General features: G+C 39.4%; 1 protein-coding gene and 1 long non-coding RNA gene across 9 annotated transcripts in view; one reads left to right on the top strand and one right to left on the bottom strand.

Annotated features, from left to right (window-relative positions):
- Positions 1-61: 61 nt before the first annotated feature.
- On the top strand, positions 62-12,488 carry LOC105248691 (angiogenic factor with G patch and FHA domains 1). 3 transcript variants are annotated; one of them, XM_025407668.1, is made up of 10 exons: positions 62-79; positions 318-392; positions 538-788; positions 920-1,156; positions 1,254-1,418; positions 1,639-1,795; positions 2,241-2,401; positions 2,497-2,936; positions 3,024-3,123; positions 12,301-12,488. In XM_025407668.1, the coding sequence occupies exons 3-10, from the start codon at positions 606-608 to the stop codon at positions 12,442-12,444; spliced, it is 1,587 nt and encodes a 528-aa protein (XP_025263453.1). In that variant the 5' UTR covers positions 62-79; positions 318-392; positions 538-605; the 3' UTR covers positions 12,445-12,488. The 3 variants fall into 3 exon arrangements, with proteins under 3 accessions (XP_025263453.1, XP_011251924.1, XP_011251925.1); XM_011253622.2 differs by lacking the exon at positions 62-79 and having other exon boundaries at positions 167-392; XM_011253623.2 differs by lacking the exons at positions 62-79; positions 1,639-1,795 and adding an exon at positions 1,516-1,591 and having other exon boundaries at positions 167-392.
- Positions 2,925-27,926, bottom strand: part of LOC105248692 — a 27,154-nt gene continuing 2,152 nt past the window's right edge. The window contains exons 2-12 of one of the 6 annotated variants that reach the window (XR_002192433.2): positions 27,399-27,730; positions 26,590-26,884; positions 23,120-23,343; positions 19,749-20,122; positions 19,573-19,631; positions 19,276-19,441; positions 14,501-14,743; positions 11,972-12,216; positions 9,156-9,512; positions 7,946-8,167; positions 2,925-6,654 (exon numbers count right to left, since the gene is read on the bottom strand). This is a non-coding gene — a long non-coding RNA (uncharacterized LOC105248692). The remainder of the gene's footprint in view (positions 6,655-7,945; positions 8,168-9,155; positions 9,513-11,971; positions 12,217-14,500; positions 14,744-19,275; positions 19,442-19,572; positions 19,632-19,748; positions 20,123-23,119; positions 23,344-26,589; positions 26,885-27,398; positions 27,731-27,926) is intronic. The other 5 variants (XR_888996.2, XR_888995.2, XR_888999.2 and 2 more) reach the window with 5 other exon arrangements.

Here is a 27,926-nt window from a genome sequence, read left to right as displayed (position 1 = left end):
GCACTATCTGCACCATAGACCTTACAGATATGGACTGGCAATTGCCTATAGTTCTGTAGAGAAGCAGTGTCCGGAGGAGGTTAGAGAGAGAAACATACTTTTTAGTACTTCTCTTTCTACAAGTGTCCGAAAGTATGCATTGCACTTGTAGAAAGAGAATTACCAAAAAGTATGTTTCTCTCTCTAACCTCCTCCGGACACAGTCTGATACGTATTGCCAGTCCATACTTATAAGGTCTATGATCTGCACTATCGGACGCCATTTTTGCTCCATCTTATCTTATTGAGATCAAAATTGCGGTACTTTGTTAATCTAGTGACTTTATCAACAAAGCTCTCCAAACTCCATCTAGCAGAGATGTGCGTCTCTATTCTTCTTGAAGCATGTCAAGGTACGTGTGATATGGCTGTAAGAATAATTCAAGAGATTTATTTTATTTGTACAAAGCTAAATGTTCTTGAATGTAACAAAGTAATTAAATTCACAAGGGTGGTAAATAAATATATATCTTAATTCTCTCATTACTCCTACAATAGAGTAGCAGATTAGTGAAATTTTACCTTATTATTGTGCACACATACATTGTGCTTTTTGTAAACAAAGTATGGATATACGTGTGATGCATAATGAAAGTGAAGAAGGAGAAATTGTATCAGACTTTGAAGAAGATTTCACAGAAGAATTATGTAATTTGCCTCACATCTTAAAATTTATATGTAAGCTACGTAACCATATTAGGAAGCAGCGCAAGAAAATTAATAAACTACGAAACAAACTCGATGAACAGGTATATATATTTGGTAAAATATCTAAAATATTATTGATGTGATGCGTAAACTTTACATTTGTTATATGTATATACATTAATATAAATTTTTTTAATACATCTTTAATATAAATTATGATTATTTATTGTAGAAACATCAAAATTTGCTTTCTGCTAAAACATTTGTAGACTGTGGGACTCAGACAGATCCGCTTAATCTTGATAAATCATTATTGCAAGACTGGAATATTAGTAATGATGTTAAATCATCTAGTATAGTAGATCAAGTAAAGCAAGTAGCAGAATCAGCTTTATTTCAAAGCGGTTTTGTTTATGAAGAAACATCAGGAATGTATTATGATTATAATACTGGATACTATTATGACACAGTATGTATTATAATATATTATATATTATATTATCCTTACTCTATTGTAATATTTTTCTTGTAAATATATAAACACAACAAAAAATATTATTTTGTAGAGCCAAGGTCTGTATTATGATGGAAATACTGGGATATATTACTACTATGATGAAGCTAGTAATACCTATCAATTCCACAGTCAAGTTTGTGTAAATGAGGATACTACTGTACAGCTTCCCATTTCCCAAAAGAAAGAAGAAAGAAAAACTGGGAAAACAGATAAGGTTGTTAATTATAAACTTATGAAATTTTAATTCTATGCATGTGTCACTACTCATTTTCTTGTAAAAAAAATATTTAATATATTGTTTTCATTTACAGGTTTTAGACAAAATAGATGAATTAACAAAAGGCCTGTCAGATATAGCAACCAACAAATACAGAAAACAAGCCTTAGGTATAACTATATTATGCTTTTAATATATATACATGTCTCTCTTGTAGGATGATGTAAAAAAACGAAAAATTATAAGCGAAGAAGATTCGGAAGATAAAGAGCCTGAGGAGGGTGAATGTTCAGAAAACGAGAAAGACGATATTTCTGATGAAATATCTCCTAATATATCTACTAATAGTGAAAGCGACTCTGAAGAAGAATCAGGTTTATTTTAGTTTTTAGTTTATAAATTCGTTATTCTTCAATTATTTGTTACAAGATACACACACACACACACACACTCTCTCTCTCTCTCTCTCTCTCTCTCTCTCTAAAGATTAATAATATTAATTTTAATTTTACATTTGTTTATATAACATTAGAATGTAATTATATACATTACACATTTTTTAATTTAATAGTATTTATTTTGAAATATTGATATAATTTTAGTATATATTATGATTTATGTGAAAAAGACGGATAAAATAGTATTTTACATAGTTTTCAATTATTGTTTCAAATATTGTTTTTCTCTTTCTTATTATAAGAATGCAGTTTGCTACGGAAATTTTGGATTTTTCCATTGCTGATTTCATCAAATAAATTTTATCATAAAATTCAAAAGAAAAGTCTTTTATGCAACAAGATAAATTATTTTTTATTTCAGATTTAGCAAAAAGTTATCCACCTTGTATGAGGATTATTACAAAGGAAACAGATTTACCAAAATTAAAAGTAGGCTCTCTTTTTCTCGTGACATGTATAGGAGGTACATTAGGTCGAGAAGGAGATCATTCGGTACTAATACCTGATATAAATGTTAGCAAGGTATAATATATTATAACAATACATTATATATTAATATATATTTGTATACATATATATTTATAATAATTTATGTATTATGTTTTGTATATTTACAGCATCACGCACGTTTTATATATGATGAAACTAAGAAACAATACCGTATAATAGATTCTGCTTCAAGAAATGGTACATTTTTGGATGGCAAGAGATTATCAGTAGCTAAACAAGAATCCGAAGCTCATGAGATAAAGCATGGCTCAGTTATAAAAGTTGGCGGGACAAAACTGTTGTGCCATATTCATAACGGAAATGAAACGTGCGGTCATTGCGAGCCAGGCCTCGTGCAACAAAATATCAGTCTCGATGAAAATAAAGCTTCCAAGAAGGAACTTCACAAAGAAGAATTACGACGTTTGAAGCACAAGTTTGGATTTGCAAAAGATAATATCATATCTAGTCAATTGGCTTCGGGTTATCAAGATAGAGCGCAAGCTAGGAGACAATATGTAGGTTCCTCGCATCATCGTGTTAAAACAGAACAGACTTCTGTCCACACGTGAGTACATTATAATATTTAGATAAAAAGATAAACGCGTCCTGTATAAATATTCCAAAGTTCTAACGCAGATATTTATTCAATCAGATCGATCGCGAAGGATAATAAAGGATTCAAAATACTTTCGAAAATGGGTTGGTCCGAAGGTCACTCCTTAGGCAAAGACGGGGACGGAATAACGGAACCCGTGAGTGTTCTTCTTAATCTAAGCTTAATAATTATATTAATTTTTATCCCGCGAAAAATCACCAACATTTATCTCATCATTGAATTGATTACTAATATGAAAAAGATGACGGCAAATATAGGTTGCATATTACATAACAAGTGCTCATAAAAGGAAAGAATAGCCGAATTGTTAATCTACTTCAAAATAGCGCATCAAATACTTCTAATTTAATACGATCCGGACTAGACTCGCGACGCGCATGTGTGTTGAAAAAGGAAAACAAATCAAGAAGAGCCGACACACACACGCGCGCGCGCGCGCGCACACACACACACACGACTCATTAGCCGGGCGATCGCGGGAAATCCGTGATCTCTCCCCCCTTTCTCCCCTATCTTCGGTCGCATCGCGCCGATCTGGATCCTGGGTTGCCCCCGTCGTGTCGCATTTCGACGGCGAACGAAATGAGCGGCGTTGCTGCGGAGCAGAGCATTCGTATGATAACGAGCGTAACTCTGCGAAATGCGGAATGGCGAAAGAAGAGACCGCCCGGATCGCGGGTGGGTACCGAGGAGGGGGAGGAGGAGAGGGGGGTAATGAATGCAAATGTATTGAAATCCAAATCATTATTTTGTCTAGACGCATCGTATGCCCCATTGCATACAGTCGGCGGTGGTGCTTGTGCGCGTAAAAGGATTAAAGGGTGGGATATAAGGGGACTGTTATTTTCTCTCGTCTGTACTTCTGTCCACTGTCGCCTCACCACCCATTTGCTCGTCCTGTTGTCCCAGCCTGCTCTCTCTCTCTCTCCCCCCTCCCCCCTCTCCTCCCCACCCTCACCGTTTCATCTTTTTTGTCAAATTTGTCCCCGCCGTTCAAACCGTTGCTTCCGCTAGATATAGAGAGCCGCTCGCGCTTTTTGCTCGTAAAGCATCGTCGCTGTTAGACGCAGGCTGTATTTTCTACGTAGCATGGTTCCCATGGGGATCTCTCTTTGATTTTCTTTTAAATAAACAAATGTGTGTAACGCGAGATTGAAAGAAAAGTTCGAACGAAAGCGTGCATTTGTATTCGAAACTTTAATTATCGAAATAGGAGATTTTCATTATCGATAGAAGAATCAGATCTTAATTTTAATTATGTATATATAACGCATATATATATAACGTATCGTATTTAACGGATTACATCTCGCTCGCGCACATCTGTCTTCATCATCGTGTCATCTGGCGTTTTACTGTTTTGCTGCCTCTACGAAATGTCCCGGTTTTTTTTCTTCGGTAAGAATTCCTTTAACATACGTTCAACCTCGCGTTCATCAGACGTAATGTTTTCCCGCTAGGTTTTGCTCGTAAAACACCGCCACTTTAGGACAGTGGAATATACCTTGTACATTATGTAGCTTGTAGACGTTGGGGCTAACAATTTTTTTTTTTAATACAATTAGACGCAATGACAGTACGCACAAAACACGAGAATATTAGTCTTGAAATAAATTCTGATCACGCACGTGACGGAAATGTCATTTATTTAAAAACTAAGGATATTAATAAAACTGAATCTTTTTTTAATCAACGAGTAAACTCTCCAAGAGTGGACTTTAAATTATATATCATCGATATTCTAGTCTATTATTTGCATTCTTTTTTCTCTCCTTTCTCTTTGCAAAAAATTAGTTTGAGTTTAAAATCTCGATCTACAAAATATCTGATCCGGCTATATTTTTTTTATTTCTTCACGATTGCAAGAACTAAATTCAGTTTATTTTCGAGCTTTTAATTTTTTGTTAATATCGCGCCTTGAGGAAGGAAAGGAATCTTGCAGAAGAAAAAACTCGCTCGTCAGAATAAGATTCGAGATCACTCTCGTTCGCTGATCTTATCTAGCGTATTGACGTTCACCGTTGCATTGCCATCGTAGACAGCCATTTCGCTTTTACATTGGATTCGTTTTTACATCACCGTCGTCTTTACGCGCGCCGCTCACGCGGAGAGTTGCAGCCTCGAGTGCGTTTCACGGAGATGTGACCTATATCGTAAACGACAGAGACGGAGAAAGAGAGGAGCCGAGAAACGGAAAGGAGACACTCGTTGAGACGGTTGAGAGCCCGTAAACCAGACACATTGTAAAGCCCGCGAATGACGATTGCCAGTAAACCGCGAGATATAAAAGCGTCGCGGAAGAGGACTATGTTACGTGGCCTCTGCGTACGCAAGGCCATGCTGTACTTTAACGGGGCTAAAATCTCGGCGGATTCATTTATCTGAGTGCTTTACCGGCCGACGAGTGCGTACGATTACGAATTACAAAGGTGCGCTTTGCCATCTCGCACGAAATACATTTATTTGTTGTTGCGATCACCTCATTGTATCATTTGCCAATCGTAATAATCGCATTTAAATAAAAAAAAATACATAAAATAAAATTAGCGACTAGTAGTCTGAAAATTCTCAATGAAATGATGGAGTAGATAACGAGATTGCAAAGTTGCATTCCTCTTTCTCGTCTGATTTCTCATAGTCGTGTAAATGTTACGATCTTTTTGAATATACTTTATATACATAAACCGCAATCAATGTTTGTAGCGAACACTCGGACCGTGAAATAATCGCAAACTGCATCCGGAAACTGCAACGATTTCATTTTATGGACTTCCCTGAATATCGACTGCCATTTCACGGATACAACGCGAGCGCGTACACCTCCTTTTACGATTTACATCCATTTCCATATTGCATCTGTTTGCGGTTTACAATTCTCACTGGCGGGAAAAACTCGTCTGATTAATGACGCGATAAATAATCTCAAGTTACTGGCTAACATAATAAGGATTCTCCGTTGCTTCCGTAAATCGTAGTCTATAAAAGAGATATCTCTCTCTGATTTTTTGCCGCGGAAACGTAAATCGTCGATCGACCGATACGATCAACACAATATGTATATAAGACGGAACTTGCTAAATAAGATAATGTTAAAGGATGTAAACAGTTCGTCGAGAGAAAAATTGCGCAAAACAATTTATTCTGCAGGACAAGTCCAGATGGAATCAGTTAATTAATCCGCCTTAGGTTTAACTTAAATTATACCCCTTTACTTCTCTTTAATTATATTTCTTTGTAGACGTTATATCTGGCATTGATCTCGAATGGAGAGACATGTTTTGCAAGCGCACTGCATACGCGAAAACAACGGAGACACACGGGATTGTGTCTCGCGAAAACTTGTTGTTGCCGCTCACCTTTTATTTCTCACCGCTTATTTTCTTTCTTGCCGCGCCGTCTATTTATTCGCCGCATCTTTTCTCTTCCGACGAAAACAATGATAGCGATGAAAGGAAAAAAAAAGAAAGAGAGAGAAATAGAGGGACTTGGCGGAAGTTGATCGCGAGATGTACGTGGTTCTCTGCCATTCTCAGGCATTACGATGGAACGCAAGGTCGTTTTGCTATTACGTAATGCAGAGAGGTAGAGGCTGCAGGAATGCACTGAGGATTCAGTCTATCCTTCCTTCGATCGCTTCGACAAGTCCGCATTGGAGCTCGGGGCAAACCTGTAAACGATAGACGACTGAGAAAGAAATCAATTCATTTACAGACATCGAGAGTATCCCTTTTCTTTCACGATTTTCGTGTTATTTGGCGATTTTACTCTTTTTCGTTTACACATGTTTAATATATTTTAAACGGAGCGTAAAAAAATGTTTAGCATGTAAAATCTGACGGTTTTAATATTAGAGTGTAAATTTTTTTTTGTTAAGAATTGCCTACATGAATGAAAATTGCGCTTATTCTTCTTATATATTTTTTTATATTAATTTTATACTGTATTTTAAATATAATATATTTTAAATAATATATTTTAGATATAGTATAAAATATATATATATATTTAATTAATTAATTTATAATATATATACTTGTTTGTGCAAATGATATTAAACTTTAATCCAAATGAAAATAGAATGTTTTGAATGCATTACTCGCGAAAACAAGGTAGGCAAACGAATAAGAGCAAATCGCAGATGTTGATTCCCATGCCTTCGATTATTTTACGATAACTTGTTGTTGCCATCCATCTCCCTTTCGTTCCTTCCTTTTACTCTCTTCTCTACCGTCTATTTATTCGCCCTTTTACTTTGGCGACAACGAAAACAGCGCTAAGAAAAAAGGAGAAAGTAGAACGCGCGCCTATCTCGCGCGAATATTTGCGAGTCGGGTCCAACGAAAGACAACAGTAAACAAGTTGATTTCCTACGTATTCTCTCGATAATACTCTCGATACGATCGAAACAAATTGAATATATATATCTTGTTTCGATTAAATATCGATTACATTTATCACTCAGAGAAAGATTATTTCATCTGTCGTAAAAAATAATTAATATATTCACGAATCACATTCAATATACTCTTCTCATAAAATTTAACACACAACTTATTTACCTAGCTTTCTAATTATTTTCGGCAATAATTAAAATATCTCTTTTAAGATAGAAAATGCTAATATATTGTATATCTTTTTATCATCTCGCGTAATAATCAGGAAGGAAATTTGATGGAGCGAATGATGAAGCGATGAACTTTACGATATATGTGTACAGATTAAGATAAAAATGTGAAACTGACTAAAGAGAGTATCAGAGGAAAGTTTGGAGACTAGAAGATAGAAAAGAGAGAAAAGTGAACTTGGTAGTCGCACGTTCGGAAGACTCAGAAGGCAACAGGTGGGAATCTCTCTCTATAGTCTCACAAATAAATCCAACGCAAACATCTCTATTGTCTAAGGATTATTTGTTCGTTGACTAAATGTAGATACTAAATAGATAAAGTAGCGGCTTTTACCTTATTCTCTATTGACCTCCTTTAGTTTTTCACAATTATTTCTTCTTTCTATGCGAGTCTTCTTGAAGAAAAAAATTCTCTCTACTCTCGTGTTATCCGTTTGTTTTCTTTTCTATTTAGAGAAATTTCCTTTTCTCTCTTTCATCTTTTTTTGTTTCCTTTTATCTTATTTTATCTTATTTTTAGCGCTGATGACATCGGATAGATAAGAGAGAACTCCATCTAAAATTGAAAGCATTTTGATTAATGACATTCGAGCAAAATTATACGTGATCTTGAAATGCAAAGATGCATCTATGATAAATTAAGCAACTATTATACATTTAATGAACATGATACTCATAAAAATAATGCGTGACAAATTCGTACACATAATCAAAGCAAATTTCAAATGTAATCTAAACATTCCCTTTCAAATATTATTCCTGTTCAGAAATGCAGAATTGTCTCTGTCACTAACGTCGTAGCATCTAAATTTTTAGGAAAAACAAAGATGTTTACACCGATAGATAATTTTTGAACCGTTTTAACTTTGCAAAAATTTTGGAGAGACTCGAAGAATATGTGCGGAACCGTAGCGAAGAGATTCTGCATTTTCCGTAGGCAATGCGAGATCTATCGGATTCCCTCGAGGGAGAGACACGCGTGTAGACGTAAACGAAATTAACCAGAGCTCAGCCAGGAGGAAGCGGATGCGAGTGCATAATTCTGTGCATACATAGGAGGTCCGTATACGCGGCGGGTGCACGTATCGGCTTAACAGTCGGCATTGCCGCACACAAGCGCACGTTTGTTTGTATATTGGTTTGCGTCCGTATAACGTTAGTTAGCTAGGAATATACAATCCAGTCAGGAGCGGTCGATTGGTCTAGACGAGGTGTGTGTATATGCCCGCACAGCACACGTTGGCCGAATAATCGTCCCGGTATCGACATACAAATATGTACAATGAGAGATTTATTAATTACAGCAAGCGGGGGCGGCGCTCGACGAGACGCATACGTCTCGATCAACGCGAATCGCGTCCATCGGATCGGATCGGATCTGGGTTTCCGATTCGAATGCAAAGTAATTATAGCGTATCCGAGCGGCGAGTCATCTTTTATCATCGCGCGACGATTCGTTTGATTAAGCGTTGATTTGTCATTTCACGCGTTACTTTAATGCTTAAGTATAGAGAGTATATCCGACGTATATGGACCATACATACCACGCGGGAGACGTCGGTTGCCCTATCGCCGCCAGACGGCTTCCGTCTGGGTAAACACACCGATATACCGAACACAGTCTGGCTGGTAGGGCTTACCGACTACCTAGAGACATCCATCACAGGATTATCGCGGGAGGTGCGCTCGCGCGCGGTTAGAACGTGTGACGTCCATGTATGCGTACGATCGGTATGCATAAACCTCTGTTCGTGTACCTCGTCTGCATCTCTACGTCCACATCTCATCGGGCTAAGCGTACGGTCTCTCTGCCCCGTCCTATACCGTACTTTGTCCGATTCTCACTTCCGATTCTCCGGTTGCTGCTTCCGAGATTATACGCTCACGCGTCCGTTTTCACTCTGCAATAAGAGTAAAGACACGTAATATGTAAAATACAATTCTTATCGAATCTGATCTCGATGAAAGATCTGCGGGATTGAGCTAATGAATCGTGTGTTCGATGCGTATCTTGAGCAATTTAAAATTTAGAAAATCTAGAGTCTATCATAAGAAACAATCACATAAATGCATTTTCTAATTAGTTGTATGTTAACATGCAGTTTAGTAAATGAAAGGTTTCGGAAATGATGCAAAGTGTGCCTGGTTAAACATTTGCGCCAATATTTTCATCGACTTAATTTTTTTTAAATTAAGTTGACGAGGACTCTAATCTAATCCTGACCGGCATCGACTCGTAAGATATCTTCTACCGATTTAAAATAAATTTTTCTCGATGGAATTGTACATTTCTCCGGGCGTACGTTTCGCGCGGAAACATTTCGATTACAATGGATACGAGAGAGAGAAAGGGGACCGAGGGAGAAAGAGAAGCTTGACGTTTATTTGAGAGTCGCGGCGCGGTGCAGTCGACGATGTATTCGGAGGTGGAGACAGAGGAGGAAAAGGAAGGAGGAGGTGGCGACGGCGGCGGTGGCAGACACACTGGCAGCGTTGTAAACGAGCAAAGTTTCGAACCCAATATGCTGTCTCCGCGCCGGAGCCCATATTCAAGCTGTCAAGGTGCGGCGCACGTGCGTCCACGTCGCTTCCCGGTATGCCAGACGGGTAAACCGGGACAAACTTTCGAACTGGCACAGACCGTCTGGTACCCTACCACCGTCGCGTCAGAGAACCCGCGAATTCCTAATATGTTATTGTACGTCGGCACCGTTTTGTTCGTACGATCGACCACACGGTGTCTGGGTTCTCGACCCAGGAATTTCCTTCCTCTCTCTTATCGAGCGTGTATCGGTATCGAGCATTCGCCGCCATCGACTGCATCGGTTCATCGGTTGTCGGTCGCACGAGATTTTCAATCCTTTCTGCGAGAGACTCGATGCTCTGCCACTTGTATTTTTTCGCGGCCGCCAATTGACGCGTTGCCCCTTGCCCGCGATAGAGTTTTGCGCGCCGCACGCACGTACGCACACGCACGCACAATCGATGCATCTCGACGAATCGGGGTACGCATATGCATTAAACGTGTCTGGGGTTGAACGATGAATTAAGCGGGAGAAGAGAGAGGCGGGAGGGGAGGAAGGCAGACGTCGCGACATGTCTGCGCCATCTAATCGGTAATCACGGTGCATTGCCTCCTCTCGGCTGTGTCGTTCGACACGTCAACCGGTGTGGCCTATTTGCCTATTTTCTACCCTCCCAGCTTTCGCCCTCGCGTCAGACGAGACTGTCAATTTACTTTGTCGTGTATCAACACGCGTTATTCGATTCGGCAATTCGCGGTCTTTTCCTCCTTTTTTTGCTTTTTTGCAAGACTGTAAACAGAATTTCAAGCAAATTTTCCATTAAAGTCGATTTTTATTTCAATCTCGGCTCGTATAAATAATGAAACTGTGAATATATGCGAGAGATGACTGACATTATTACTAGGCTGAAAGCTATTTTAGTCTCCTCCTTATAATAAACTTACGAAATCTAGGTCGTGTGGTGCTGAGACTAGACAAAATAATTTAGTAATCCGACGGTGACATCCGACGGGAGACGCTGTTTAATGAATATCTTATACCGGTCGTCTTTTCAGCATAGTTTGCTCCGCCATGCAGACCCTTGTCTGTCTCTCTCTTTAATATCATCGATCCATCTACGTTAACCGTAAGGCTAATAATTATCTCGATTGACAATCTCGAAATAGCATTAATTCGGGCGCGATAATAAATAATCTAATTGACTTTTTGCTTGATCGACCCAGAACGCGAATTGCACTCAATTTTGGACTTTGATATCCTGTTGCCCTTTTAATGATTGAATTGAACCGATAAATATTTCTAAATATTTGTCGATTAATCAAGTTCTGTCAAGAATGAAAACAATTAAAGTTAACCGATATGAAATAAAGCGATAATGAACACAATTCTCGTAAAAGATTCTTTCTTTTTGGCGATAATGGCTATGAACAAGAAGAGAAAACGAATCGGCGAGCGAGTTATAATATATATGCAAGTGGTCTAGACAGTCCAGACAGATGCATCATCGCTAGCATCATCGAGCGAGAAAGCGAAACTCCCGAGTTGGGCCTTTTCGCTCCTCGACTCTCGCAAGCTCGTCAATCGAGTAACGACCGCGGTCGTTTTACGTGTTCTACGGTCGTTGCACGATTGTCATCGGCATGAATTCTTAGTGTTTCCTTTAGGCGATCCTCTCGTTTATAAGGGCAGAATAACAAGTAATTTCTATTCCATCGCGCGCGAGATTAAATCATATTTCTTATCGAGAAATTTGCGATATATAAAATGAATAAAGTAATTAGCAAAGTATATGCGTGGGCGGAAATTTGTCGGCTAATGAGACTGTGATAAAGTACTTTGAGAAAAAGAGCGACCCTTTTCCTTTCATTGTTTTCCACCGTACTTGAGTCTTTTTGTCTCTTCTTTTCTTCGTGCTAAGTAAGTCAAGTAACGACGGTAGTAGATACGGTCTTGTTTGGAGCGTAGACGGGGATGCCACTTGGCCTAAATAGAGCGACGGGTTCACTGGATTTTGGCGGAGAGAGAACTTGGCGCAAAACTGAAACTATGATTTCCTCGTTGGCAACTATATTTAATCCGCCTGAAAAATTAATGAGAGCGATTTAAAATTAAATTAAGCGATTTAGATTATAATTATAATAAGAAATTGCGATATTTTTTATAGGTATCTATCAGAGGCAATTACAACAAAGCGGGTATTGGATCGAGTGAAGCAGACTTTCCCAATATCGAACTAGATTCTAACATGGAGAAGAAACAGACAATGTGGCGAAAGACTCAGGAACGTTATAAAGAAATAAGGGATTGATTTAATAGGTATTATTAATTCAAAAAATTGAGATTTATATGTATATTTTTGAATATACATATACAATTGAATTTATATGTATATTACACTTAATAATGTAAAAAATTTAAATAGTTTTGTACATAAATTATTAATTTATCATTATTTATATCTCGAATTATAGCAGAAATCTATAAAATCTTTACGAAAATCATTCACATGATTATAGCTTTATAACAAAATGCAGAGTTATATGTATTATATTTTATTATATTTCATGAAGATATATCAATCAAATATTATGATATAATATTTGACAAATCTGTGAGAACTATCTAATCCTGAGAAAGGTTTTAGTTCATTATCAATCATTTTTCAACTATGTGTTTATGAATTAATAAAAAATATCATTGATTGTGCATAATTAAAACTTGAAAATTATCATTGAAAATTTATATTCCATTCATTCTCTATGGAATTTATATTCTTAAACATATTTCTAATGTATCTATTTTATTGTTCTTTTTTTACAAAGTTAAATATATAATTTCTTCTGTTCAAATGTTAATAATTTCACGATTATCGCTATTACAATTAACAAACAGATTCGCTAAAGAAAGTGATTTTCTTTCTTTAAATCAATTTCGATACAATTTGTAATAAAATAACATTCGCACTATTTAAAGACAAAATATTTGAAAGAGAATAAAATGTTAGGTTTTGCTGCGCTTAAGAACCTCCGAAAACATCGCTGTCTAAATTCCAGTCGTTCTTTCTCTCGCGATAAAAAGTCAGTTTTATACCATTGGATACCTGGAGTTAACAGTGTCCATTCGCGGGGTCCATTCAGGCCCGGCACTAAACTATTTTCTCCATTTTGGTCGTACGCAGATTTTATGGAGCTTATAAAAATGGCAGACCGCAGACACGATAGGACAAAAAGACGAGACGGTAATCAGAAATTTTGAAGTGAATTTTTCAAATTGAGTCACGAGTTTACGAAGAAACGAGCGCGATTTTTGTTGAGTGTAAATCTGATATAGAAATCGAAGATTTCGCGGAATTTCAATTTAATTTGCTTCGTACGAGCAAGAAGCTCGACGCAACTCGGTGAAAGGCGTCTCGTGAAATAAATTTTTTGATTGTTGTTTTAATGCAAATGATTTTTTACGTATTATATAAATTTTTGTCTTTGCATAATTTATATTAATTAGTACTTTCCAAAAATTAATGAATATAATATTTTATTAATATAATATTATATATGAATATAATATTTTAATAAAGTTTTTACTTTCTTTTTTTCAAATAAATTTTATTTTAATAAAATCTTAGTTAAAAATTTATAGCAATATTTTCAATTGCTTCGATAATGCTGTAATTACATTTGCATTAATCATCGATAGCAAAGCACGTGATGAAAATATTGAAGTAAAAGGATTGCGAAATTCCTATAACGACATACACAAAAGTGGATGAGAAAGAAAAGGTAATCGCGGTGAAGAAAGAAAAAAAACGAAAGAGCAGAAGGAGAGAAGGCGTACAAACAAGAAGGCAGGAAATTGGCGAGGCTAGAAATAATTAGCGCGGTTATTTATGAGGCTCTCCTCGCCTTTCAATTATGCATTTCCGGGCGCGGGAACGAACTCACGGCAAGACGGCGAGCACAGATCGTGCGATACAGATACTATGTGTGTTTTATGTCTCGAACACAAATCTAACCGATTTCAGTTGCTTTAAATCGAGAGATAATATTCCGCCCAGGAAACTGGTTTTTAGGTGAAAAAATTTTTAATTTTCAAGCGATTTTTCTCCGAGATTCGCGTCGAATGTCTCGACTCGTTTGCACTAGACGAGAAACGAACGCGCGCGTTTCTTTCCTCCGATGAAATTAATAAGACGCATTAACTCGAGTATCTCTCGCAAAACGCGATTCTTGGTAAATATCAGCAGCGAGGAGTTTACGGAAATGTACCGTACGAGTAGTAGAAGAGGGAATCCGGGCGGACCTGGACGTCTAGACGCGGCGGTAAACGCCAGGGCAAATCGGTGCTAACAAATGGCTCTCGTTTGTTACCTGTCAGCCATTTTTCGGCCCTCTTTTACTAGTGGACAGGCCTCATCTGGCCTTGATGCATCCCTCCACTGGCTGAAGGAGGAAAAGATAGAGAACCAACTTGGTCTGGCCGCGCTCGTTTTTCCCTATTTTTCCGAAACGATCCACATTTATTCGGCAATTGTCGACCGCATCCATTTCCCATAAACTACATGTGCCTTATTTCGCTTGTCTCTTAGTTGTATCATGAATTGCGATGAAAAACTAAAACAGAAAGACACACACGTTAAAAATAAAAATTATTGCAACGACATGCTTGTAACTCAAGCTTGATAATGTTACATTAGGTACATGATATTTAATAAAATATTAAATTTATTTCGATCGATATAAAAATGTTAAGACATGGAACACGCTTGTTGATAATTTTTATCTACCACGAAAGAGACGGATAACAACGTTGGACCTATTACATGGCCGCGTCGATGGGAAAACGGTAGTATTTTGACGCAAGGGTTAATCAGGATATTACATTCCGATGCGTGTGACGAGATAAACGCAAAGTGACAGTTGCGGCCGCTGGCTCGTCGCGTAATTCGAGATGATGTCTAGCCTACATTACGAGACGGCGGATCAAATTCCCGCGCGATCATTGTTCATTAAGCATATCTGGTGAACACACTTTCGCTTTGCCACCTGCGTTTCAAAGCCGCAAAACGCAGCCCGTAATCGAGGTTGCAATTCTATATAATTCCTATATGCTATCATCGATATTTGATAAATCAATGTACGCATGTATTAAATATTCACACGTACGTTATAATTAAATAGTCGTAATTATTATCGTATTATACTTGGATAAAAATTTCCGCTAAACGCAACTTGTAATACGCGTATATTTTCATAAGTAAAACCGTAATTATATCGCACATTAAATTTGATGGGTGAGGCACGATAAAATATTCTAATGACGAAACGACTCGATTTTACACACGCATGCGAACGAAAAAGGAAACTAGCGATCGGATGCATAATTTCATATAGATAATGACCAATAATAAGGCGTGTTTCTACGATCCGCAAGTGTAATAATGCGGCTATCATATGTTGGCCGCAAGTAGTAATATTATGCTTTCAACTGCGCGTTGCAAAATCTCTACGTTCGTTGGACTTTTTAATACGTATTCGCCAACTCTCTTAATTATATGTTAATCGAGAACAGGTTCCCTCGTAAAAATATTCAAATTATTATTCCTCTATATTGCAGCAACGTTACATTGACAATTGCTAAGCTAATTATTTCAACTTTGATTTACATTTCGCGGAACCCATAGACAACCATCAACAATTTTCTATATGCAAGAATACATACAAATTTATTAAAGAATTATTTATTTAATTATATTTAATTTAATATAAATTTAACTTAATATATTATTAATTAATTAATTAAATATATTAAGTTAAATTTATATTAAATCAAAATGATTAATTATATTAAAATATATTAAAACATATAAAATATATAAAATTAATTGAAAATATAAAATATATATTTAGATAAAAAAATCGTCAAATATATTCGACGACTATCATCGTTCGAGTAACCGGCAGGATACTTCGGTAATAATTAATAAAATTAAATTCCGTGCAACGGAATTGTCGCGGTCCGAGTACACATCGGGAGGGTACAAGCGTTTCCCATTCGAGATCAATATTGATAAAAGGTTCGAAAAGAGTCGGCGTATGGCCGTGCACACGGTGAAAATGATAGCGACGTTGTTCGCTAGGCAAAGCTAGCCGGATGTCGACTGTAGCACCGGCAGAAACAACAAAGGGTCCAGTTCTGGCTGGGTAATAATGCGTGGTCGTTGTTAGCGTTTGTCCACCGTGCGTTCTAATAGACAAGCGCGTACACACGCGTACCTTTACGCGGTTTGTAATTGAAGGGGCTAGGAATGCGGACGCACGCATGAAGTAGCAGCCGGTAGACAGTGCAGGATACGCTTTGCAGTGTACCGCGCGCATTTATGTATGTCCCTATTACCGGGGAACGTGTGCGTGGGCGGCCCGCGTTAATTAACGATAGAAAAACATGTGTTCGTCAATCTCTCGCCAGTTATGCTCGGCGACTTCTCGATTCTAGTACGCAGCAAGATATACATATACATGTACACGCCCGTATCCTGTATTTAGCGCTGAAAGCGTGTGCGAGTCCTATCTATTCCGGAGTTCAACCACCTCGCGAGAAGGACGCGTGCACGTGTCCGTTATTATTACTCGCCGAGGACACGTCACTATGCGATATTAGTAAATAGATTGTACGACTCGGCCGGTTCCTTCGCACGGGACGTGGACTACTCCCATAGGACCTACATGTGCCTGCGAAAGGGCCGCCTAATCTATGACAAGTGGATCTTCCTGTTTTGTAGACTGGTCTATGCTCGCGTCATTATATTGACCTCTCTTAAACAATCACGTTGGCCCGAATCTTATTCAGGCCGAAAAGCAGTGTTTCTCATCAAGCGACAACGAGAGCCGTATATATCGATGCGATATATAAATTGTCGATATAATATACCAACGTAACGCTAGACCATCTTTTTTCGCTCGCGAATAATTCACAGCTGTGACATCAGACATGCGAGAACTCGATCGATATCGTATTAATATCCCGCAGCGATCCAAATCAAATATCAGTTAGTTATGTCTTGGTCGTTTGCCGAGAGACAAAACACGTATACATATCATAAGACATCGATACTATAGACGTTGACGCGAGTCACGTGACTCATATATAATTGAGTCATATATAATTAATATACAAATTGTTTTTTCCCCTCTCTAATATTATATATTTTTCCCCTCTCTAATATTATATATTTTTATTTACATTTCTAAAACCTAAATAATATCGATAATCATGTATTAATTAAACGCTAATTAATTTACTTTAATTTTTTTAGTCACAAAATGACATTTTGCAATTTTTTTTGCATAAACTTTAGATATCGCGCTTTAACCAGCGGATAAAATGGCCCTGCTGAGGTCATAAAAACGCGATCATTGCCCGTAGAAATGTTCGTAACGCGCATAGATAACCCGTTCATTCAGTACATCATCGGAACAAGTCCTATAAATAGTTTCGCGCTGCTGAATGAGACGAGTTCCAGGAAGGCGAGGCACGAAGCGTCCTCCGGGCGCTTGTGACTCGTCGGAGACAAGAATATCGCGTAGGTGGCCAGAGTGGCACGAGAAGAAGAGAACATTGGATTCGAGACGAGTAACGGCTAAGAAAATAGCAGATTTGAAAAAATTGTAATTGTAAAAATTACCCCGTAGACTCCGCGATCAATTTCACTTTATGAATCACTTGCCTGATATAAATTAAATGCATGTTAGATCGCTATAATAAACTTGTCATCTCTAAATGATACTTAGATTGCATTAAATTATTATTTGCATTAAATGCGATACATGCGTACAATCTAGATACAAAGAAAGATTCATTCATCTAAGTATAATTATATTTTAATTATTTAATTATATATTTTCTAATTATATTTTTTATTTAATTACTTAACATTTTTTTCTCCCATATTACTTTTAAAATACCCTTACTTTTGACACATTGATTACATGGCTCTTTAATGTTGATAATTGTTTTTTTTTCTCCGAAAGTGATAGATTTCGTCATTTATGATTTATCTCGTAAAAGGGATATAGAGATGCTTCGTTGATTGCTTCTGCCATCGGAATAAGCCAGCTTTATCGTTCACATTTGTATCCTTCGAGATGCGCGAAGCAATTCGATTTATGAACGGTAGTTCGAAAGGGAATTTCCTAGAGCGTTCACGCGTATATTACGTATTTTTCGCCAAGATCATACACGCGGTAGAGTCAGCGCAGCGATAATTTCCGCCAGGTCATTACTGTTGCATTAGCCAGCGGCTGAGCATCGATCTGAATTATATATAAGTTTGCAAATTGAAGAAGCGCGGATATAATTACAGGTTGCTCCGCGCAAAGTATCATCCATTTTAATTGTGCAGCTAGACGAAATCAATTTATATCAATAACAAACTATACGACCCATCCAGCGCGGATTATTGTTGTTACATTGCAGCAATATTGCGACAAGAGAAAAAAAAACCAGGAAAGATTCGAAAACACAAAATTCCGCATTCTTGTCGGAAACCCCGCGCGTCCCAACAATTCGCGGCCTTAATTCGTTGTAGAAAAATGTCAAGGAATCTTGGCGATTCGCCAGAGCGTGCACGTGGATCGACATAGACGCGTGCACCTTACGTACCTACGTGTGCAACGAGCGACCGAAAGCGACGCAACGAACCGATCTACGGAGTCGACCGCGTAATTAGCGGCGGTTACGTCAGCTGTGGAGCCAACCTCGGCGCGATTCGGCGCGCGCGCACATGTGTGTGTGCATGCGTGTGCGGCGCGCCGACACACGCACACGCACGCACGTAACGTACCTACACAAGCGCGCGAGCAGGCGCGCACATAACATATAGGTAATGCGATAGCTATGTAGCGCAGAGTTACGCGAACTCAATAATACGTCTGACGGCCGTCTAGACGGGGCTACGTGAATGCGGCACATCGCTGCCTGCGCTGTATGCGTGCGTAATCCCGCGCACGCACGATCATACGCGGCTCCGTACGCGTACTTATACACGTGACCGACGTGGCTCGTCGTCATCCTCGGGATGTAACAAGCTGCGAAAGCGAGTTACGTGGCATAGCACGGCGACTCTCTCTCTCTCTCTTGCTCGTACCGATCGGATATCCTGCGATATCACGGAGCATCGTCCACGTCCCGGAGAGTTGGATAGATTGGATTAACTTTGTACTAAACATGGCGCGGGTAATTCGCCTCCCCCGTGCTTGTTTCTTCAAAAATTGGTCGTCCAATAAAGTTAATATCGATATCCAGTTGTTTTCCTGTATGGCATGTTAATTAATTAATTAATTTCTTATCGATATCGAATGTCCTAACAATACAGATAGATCAACATTCAATGAACGTAGACGGTTAGATAAACAGATGGATAAATAGATAAATAAATAGTCACCTATCCGAAGAGACGTATGCGTGGATTAGCGAGGGGAAGATAACTCTGGCAGGTTGGAGCTGGAGAAGACGAGAGGTAAAGATATATTAGTTTTGCGCGGAGCAAAAATATAAAAAAGAGGAGGAAAATGAGAGAGAAAGAGAGAATGAGTATATGCGAGTATAGTGTACGCCTACTTCCTCTCCCGAGTATCTGCAACGTCTACGTGATCGGCTACGTGCACTTGCAAACGGAACCAGGAGGCGTGAAACCAGTTCGCATGGAGAACTTCAACGGTTGTTCTTCTCACGCTACTTGGACAGTCACTGGCTACTCATAGATAGTAATCGTAATTACCAGGCGGACGTGGTTGGCTCTTGGTACAATCATTTTTTTTTCTCGCCTCGTCATCATCGTTCCTTATACTTGCTGTTTTTTTCCTCTCTTTATCGCTCTGCCTCGTTTTTAGAATACATATATTGTTTAGCTGTCGCCACGCGATCCTCACGCGACCAGGGACATCCTGCCAACCTGCATTCATCGCACGCTCGTTCATCAGCATTATACATCCCTAAAAGAAAGAATCAGGCGTAAATATAGATCGGTTGTACAATCGACGATCATCAAAGATGAATAACTTTTTAAAGGAATCTGTATCAAATATGTTTGATTTCAAATAATTTATATCGGTCAATTTTATCTTATAATAAATAATTGCGAGCATTTCTAAAAAACACGTACTATGATGTATAATTTGAGTGTTTTGAAAAAACTAGAGCAAAAGAATTTATTTTAATTTCTATCGACAGAAATTTCCTTTATCAATCTCTAACTTTTTCGAATATTTAATCAACACTACCGCGCTATATTAATAATTAATCCTCGTGCAACGACTGAAGATTATGTCTGACATATAACGTGGTGCGCGCATTCCCCGTTTGTTGATCGCGAGTTTGGTTTTAGTACTTGGTTTCGCCCATCGAGTGTACTTGTCTCGTCAGGGAGTGCAAGAGCACCCTGAGCCATAGCCGTAGACTAATGATTCCGTCTGAGTGGGAAATTGACCACTAGGGTGCTGAAAACCTTCGACCGCTGATCGAGAGAAGGAGAAAGAGAGAGAAGAGGTCCATTGTCTCGCGGGCCTTAGCGAGTGCTTTTCAGTTTTTTAACGGCGCTATGCGAGGAGCTTGGAGAACGCATCCTCAACGCATACAAGCTTCTTGCACCATGGACGATCGTAAAGGAGATTTTGCTTTACCTCACTCGCATGGTCAATCGTGAATCTTACGAATAATCGCCAATTTATACTTTACACTATTCGCAAAGCCTAAATTAACAGAGCAGTGCTCCTCTTAATGGTGCAACAAATTAAATCATTTCTCGATAAATATCCCTTTCTATAAAGCAAAAAATTCGATGTGTCATTCAAGGGATTCCGAATAGCTAACAGTCTGCAAAGTGTCCATCATATAATATAATGTCAATATAAGTTTACATTATAATAAGTATACTGGTTATAATAGAGGAAGAAAGAGAAGGAGAGATTGATCTGATCTCGGCGCAATAACCATCGGACTTTGATATTTACGTAAAGCTGCGCAGAACGAGATCTCGAAATGACTGGAGGCGCTCTTGATACTAACGCAAGAAAACGTATCTAAAAAATACGCTGTCATGAGAAATATACAAGAGAAATGCTAATGGACAGCACATTTATTATACTATTATATTAAAAAAAAAATAACAGAGAAAAGAGAAAAAATTCACGAGTGCTCAACATTTTTGAAAGATTGCATAATATCTGGAAAGAATGTGTTAATCTCGTTTCTTTTTTGCCGATACAAAGAGCAGCAAGATGGCAAGATTACACGTTCGATATATATTGATTTTTTCCTTCATTATAGACTAACGTCGCGCCTGTATCGGTGAACGAACACATCTCGAATGGACACGTCTGTCTCTCGCAGAATATCGTGGAAGAGCATACGCGCATCGTTAGAGCTAGGCTGTCAGATTGCGCAGGTGGTCACAGTGGACGTGGATAGATGGTCCATGGCGTGGGCAGCAACGACCGTCGTCCCTGCAGGCGAGTTCTCCCCTGTGCCTTCTCCCTTTCTCCGTCTCCTTCTCTCTTTTCTCGCGCGTCTTGTTCCTCAACGGAAGACAACGCGTCGCAGAGTCTTGTCTCTTATTCCCGCATCCTTTTATCCTTGAGTCGTCGCATTGGCACGTTGTCCTCCTAGTTTTGCACCGCCGTTCGCTCTCCTCTATTCGTACACTCGCCAACTTCATTTGCCCTGCCTTCTCTCATCCTTTCCTCCTTCCGCTCTTTCCATCTTCGGCATCGACGCGAAGAGGCCGACCCGTTCTCGGTACGTGTCAGTCATTCGCAGTCAGACTGCCCTGTACCTTGAAAATACTTTCTGCCAACTTGCGCATCGTCCTGGAATGACCTGTACGCATGCATGCATGCACGCACGCATGCACGCATGCATTCATGCACGTGAGTAGACACGTGCGTGAGCGAGCGAGTAAGTGTAACGTTACCGATTCCTTGACGGCTCTCTCCGCCGACGGCATCTCGACATTTAATATTTCAATGTCCGTTAAAGTACATTCGTGCCTCTCTCCGTATCGAACCTGCCTCTCTCTTTCTTGCTCCTTGATATTTTTCTCGAGATAGCGAAGACTTTAAATATCTAGAACTTCTCGACGAGTTTGAAGACCGGCTAATCAACTTTATAAATTGGAGGAATATGGAAAATATTTTTACAAATTGTACATCAATTGCTATCTAAAACAGAAAATTGAATATTATAAAAAAATTTATACAAGACTTTATAAAAAAAAAATCTATATAAGACTTTGCATTATTACAAGAAAAATGTGCACGTCGATAAGACATATCGAGAACATCCACGGAGAACGAGCTTCAGGGGTCCATCCGTATTGTGGAGCAGGGTAGAAACAATCAAGTTTTGAAGGGTTGACTCCGGCGGGGGGATCAAAGGTTGAACGAAGGGGCGCGCGGTTTCAACAGCCCCACTGAGTGGCTATTAGGCACCCCCAAGCCAAGCAAGAGCAATTTGCTATAATCATTACCATTCAGGATCTCCGAGCCGAGAGGGCCCGCTCGTCTCTCGCCCTCTTCGGCCAGGAACTCGTAGCTTATGCCAGTGCCATTGTCAACGACGAGTAATATCTGACCAAAAGGCTACGCTAAAGTGAAACAACGTTCAACAGTAGTCTACGATTTGCGGAAAATAAACAACCGAGATATTATAATGATAAATAATGCATGAAAAGAGAGAATGGAAACAATCGAAGAAATTCTTTTATACAAGTATGCAAAATGTAAGATTTTTAATCCGATTTAAAAGATCGGCTACTAAATTGATTGAATTGATTTATCGAAAAAAAGAGATGAAGAGTAAAACGAGAAGAGTAAAAATCAAAGAGGAAAGGGAGACTAGAGGACGCATGAATGAGCCAGCAAGAACAATTGATGAAAAACGGCGCGAGAAACGGCGCGTGGTTGCATTTCTTGGAAAGTCTGTCCAAGACGTACCGTAGAACGAAGGAGAGGCAGGTGTGTCGCGGATGCAGCTGGAAGGCACTGCATGTGCACCGTCTCGCTGCGAGATACCTCAACGTTTTCTCCTCTCTTCTCGTGCTTCTCACTCTTTTATCCGCTCCTCGCGTCAGGAGCGAATTATCGATAAAGTTGCTCCAAGGAAGAAAGTGCGTGGCCTGCGCGTGAGAAGCAGTCGTGCCAAGTGGGGATCTCTCAACCTGAAATAATGCCGCCCAGAGATAAGACAGATTATAACGCGATACGCAAACACCTTCGCCAGGAGTACCTCCGGCGAAAATGGCAACTTTGCGAACGGATAACGCGAGTTTCTCGCGAGGAGTGTTTGCGCAACTGACCGCTGCCTAGAATCGGAAACGGATTCGCTCCGGTAGAATCCGTCTACCTGCTCGTGCCTCGCTACAAAACACGACGTTTCGCGGATGTTCCGCACCGCCCTAAAAGTCTGTTCATTCGGTGACGTCGGACGGTCGGACTCGAGGACTCGACAAGTCTAGACTGCCGGCAGACGTGGCAAAACGACGATATATTCAGTCTCGTCCCGCTCGCTGACCACAGTCAGCGGATGGCTGCCTTTGCACGGATCCTACTTCCGAGCGAAGTAGTCTTCTCACCGCGAGAAAAGAAAAGGATGAGGAAGATAAATTATATTTGCTAGAAATTTACACATGCTCTCTCTTCTCTCTCTCTCTCTCTCTCTCTCTCTCTCTGTCTCTCTCCTTCTCTCTGAAATGCATAGTCAAAGACAAATTATTGATACGCTCTTTCGCCGACGTGCTTCTGCAAAATTATGATAGGTTGTTTGCGGTTTCGCTTCGGCGGTACGTTTCTGCGGTTTTGATTGTCTCGTACGCGATCTCGATCTATGTCGGCCTAGATTTATGTATAAGCTTTTCGAAAACATGGATACGCATACAAAATTTCTTTCTATAGATGTACGATAAAAAACATACGACCGTTACGACTTTTGCTAAAACTTCGTGATCGCGTTGCCTGGCTTCTTTCTTCCACGGTTCTCCGTTTTGATCCTTGCGGCCGAGCCCGGAGATCTCGCGCGGATTCTTTCTTCGTGCGCTTGCACGCGACTTGGTGCGAAGACGCATAATAAACGGTTACCATCGAATCTGTACCTGTATCTGTTCAAGAGAGCCTCCTCAAGTGATTCGTGTTGTAATAAATAGCGACGCAGGAGGAAGAGCAAAGGGGAGGAATAAAAATAGGAACAAAAGGACATCGTTGGAAGAGTCGAAAGCTGTTATTGCCATTACTTTGCCTGCCTGTTTCTCCGCAATGTTGCGGTATGCATTATGCATGTAAACCTTCCAAGTTTTGCGTATTGGATTCGACGTTAGTTCAAGACTAACGCGTACTCGCTCGAGATTACGATTCGATTCTCCGATATCGAAAAATCCAAGACGGACAGATTACAACAAATGTCATTTCTGTCAAACTCATCGCGTATACTTATTATTAATAGATGAAGATATGCTTGATGTAAGTGGATCGGGGTAAGCAAGGACACGAGAAAGGCACTGTTTACTCGGTCGGAAATGAGACGAGCCGTTGATAGATCTCTCGAAGCAACAGCGCGATCTAAATAGGCGAGTCTCTCGTTATCTGTCAACGTGCCATCAAAACGGAGTGGCTGTTTTCTCTTCTTTCCCGGTGCGCCTACAATCTGCATTACACATCTGCAAAGCGAGCAATTTATTTCTACAAGCATGCGCTTTTGCGATTCGTATCTTACGTATGCCTACGTCTATCGTGCCTACGTGTCCGCTCTCGCGAGCGAAACGCTCCGCTAGAATGTCCGAGTCCTGTCACGATAGCCGGGGACGCGACATCGTCTAACGTATAAACAATACTATATTTCTAATATATCAGTCCGCTTTGTCGCGGACGGCATAATGATGTTAAGGGGAACGCGCGCTCGTGTAGTTTTCGTAGTCTTGCAAAAAGCGCGTACCCTGTTGTCTCGTTACGCGCGCGGAGATGTGTGCGCACGAGAGAAACATCGGCGCGCACGTGTGCAGCGTAAATCTTTAGACATTACCGATGCGGAGCCGCGCGCAGCGAGAGAGGAGCCTGACGCGGATATACCGTCGAGAATGGGAACAGAAGCTGCGAGACATTGTTTCTTCGAGAAATCTCCGTATCCCGCCGCGAGAGAATAAGAATCGCAAAATTCAATTCTCCAACTATGTTCGCTGACCGGTTGCCAGCACCGGCTACGCAGCATCCGTGAGAAGAGACGTACTTTCCGTGAATGCGCGGAAACGTCGCTGCTAATATTTCAATTGTATCGTTTTACGTTGGAGATTTTTTTGTAAAAAACATTTCTTAATAAAACGCCAGAGCTTTGCAAAGTCCGGTGTTTTATAAAATGTCTAGTTTTCTATCAAATAAATTTACAAGAGAAATTTGCGAAACTTCTATAAAGATTCTGACGTTTGAAAAGTTCAACTCTCCGAGCAGGGCGACGTTGCTCTTTAACAAGCGTAATTCTTAGATGCATGCTGTCCACGCTCTCAAGTGACAGGATCTTCCATAGCATTATCGCTGCTAATATTTCAATTATATCATTTTACGTTGGAGATTTTTTGTAAAAAAAATTTCTTAATAAATCGCCAGAGCTTTGCAAAGTCCAGTGTTTTATAAAATGTCTAGTTTTCTGTAAAATAAATTTACAAGAGAAATTTGCGAAACTTCTATAAAGATTCTGACGTTGAAAATTTCAATTCTCCGAGGAGGGCGACGTTGCTCTTTAACAGGCGTAGTCCTTAGATGCATCCTGTCCACGCTCTCAAGTGACAGGACCTTCCATAGCACCGTCACGATTCCACGCAACCGCCGCAAACCCTCCAGGGAGCACGTAATTATGCAACTATTGGCAGTACGGTAGTATAATGTTCGCCTCGGGTTACTGACGGGCCCTGACGGCAGTTTCGCCCGATTATGCGCCGCCAATTCAGCATGTGGAGGGCACTAACGCGTATATATGTATACGCACGAAACATCCATAGTCGCTTATCTATCAGCGACGAACCGAATGCGTCTGGACGACGATTGATCACGTTCCATATGGAAACCAATGACGTTTTCGGTGAAGGATCGGATCAATTTGTTCGCGCCGCGTTTCACGTGCACGCTATCGATGTTTAGAGTCGGCGATATTTCTCGATGTAGAAGAGAAATAAAAATGAAAAACGTTTCCGCGACGTGAAAATCCTGTTAATTAAATATAATTATAAACATATTAATTAAATATAATTGTCAACTCTTAAGCTTATAATAATCTTGATGAATGAAATTTGTACGAAAAATAAGATTGACTGATAAATGTCAAGCTCGTGCACACAAGAATTTTCTACATGTTCCGGCTTGTCCTGCTAACTTTTCGTTTGTTTCGAAATGTTAAAATTTGCGAGATACGCGTAATTACTCACCGCGACTTTCGAGGTCCAGTTGTAGAGCATCTCGATTCGTTGTTTTGCATGCTCTCTTTTCTCTCAACTGTATGTTAAATCGATCAAATCGGTGACATTCGCGTTTTATTTTCTTCCATTCCTGTTCCAGCGAGTTTTTGTCTTTTCTTACAGACTGACTCCGACTATATCGAGTCGGTCCATCGCCGATGACTCGTGACTTCCAGCAGAGTATGAATGAAGGGTCGCGTCTCCAAGAGTCTCGTGTCATCGGGAAATTGCAAGAAACGCGATCACTAGAACGCGTTATCGAAATCTAATAAACAGATATTGGGCATTATTTTTTGTAATATTAAAAGTCATAAGAAGAGAAGAGAGACACGTGTTCATGTTTTTTTGGTGATGCTATTTGAGAGAATTATATTCTTATGTATTGTGTGTATATATTACCGTTTTTTTATTAACATGTTATGCATGAAAAAAAAAATATAAGAAAAAATATAATAGAAAAATAGTAAATAAAAAAATATATATTATTAAATTTTTCTATTTATATTAATTATAGAAATAATTCATTATTGATGTTTTATTTAATTGATAAAATAATAAAAAAAATTTCAGTATTGATTATTCCTTACATTCCAGAAAAAAACAAATTTATAATTAATAATATATATTAATAATAAAAAAATCTGGTTCTCTCTTTCTTTCTATCTTTCGCCGAATAACTAAATGTATCGAGAGATTACTATCGCGATGCGCCAAAGCGACTGAGAAGCGAATAGAGATGGAGCACAGCTTCATGCAAATAGAATTTTCATCATTCTTACCCGCGCAAAGACAGCCGTTGATAAACGAAGGGTGATTCAGTCTGGTGGGCCGTTTATTGAAGAAAGTCTAGACTGCATAGTAGTCGAACAATCCCCGGAGTAAGTTCTCTGCGCGACACTTCCCGAGATCGATCAATCGGTGACTTTTTGTAGTGGAAGGATTGATCAAAGACGAGATCATGCAAGCACAAAGGAAAGAAGCTCTCGCTGTCTTCATCTCTCTTTCTTCATCCTTCCGATGATCGCGCCTCGCCCTGCGTTCCTTCTATCTTGCATCCCTTTCCTGCTTTTCGCTATCTCGTTATCTCTCCCAGCCATCCTCAATGACATTTCTATCAACAGATATTAGTTGTCAGTCAAATCTCCTTCTCTTTCTTTCTCACCCTCTTCCTTTTACGCTAATTATTCTGTTATCCCACGTGTGTTTGTTTACTTCAAACTTCATCAAAGAACAGAGACGATAAGCCGGATTGCTTTCGAATAAATCTTACGTTAAAGCAAGTTATTATGTACATTGACCAAAGTGAA

The sequence above is a fragment of the Camponotus floridanus genome, unplaced genomic scaffold (genome assembly GCF_003227725.1).
Source record: "Camponotus floridanus strain SB8 unplaced genomic scaffold, Cflo_v7.5 scaffold183, whole genome shotgun sequence".
In the NCBI taxonomy this organism is placed as follows: Eukaryota; Metazoa; Arthropoda; class Insecta; order Hymenoptera; family Formicidae; genus Camponotus; species Camponotus floridanus.
This window is presented reverse-complemented; position numbering and strand designations above follow the sequence as displayed.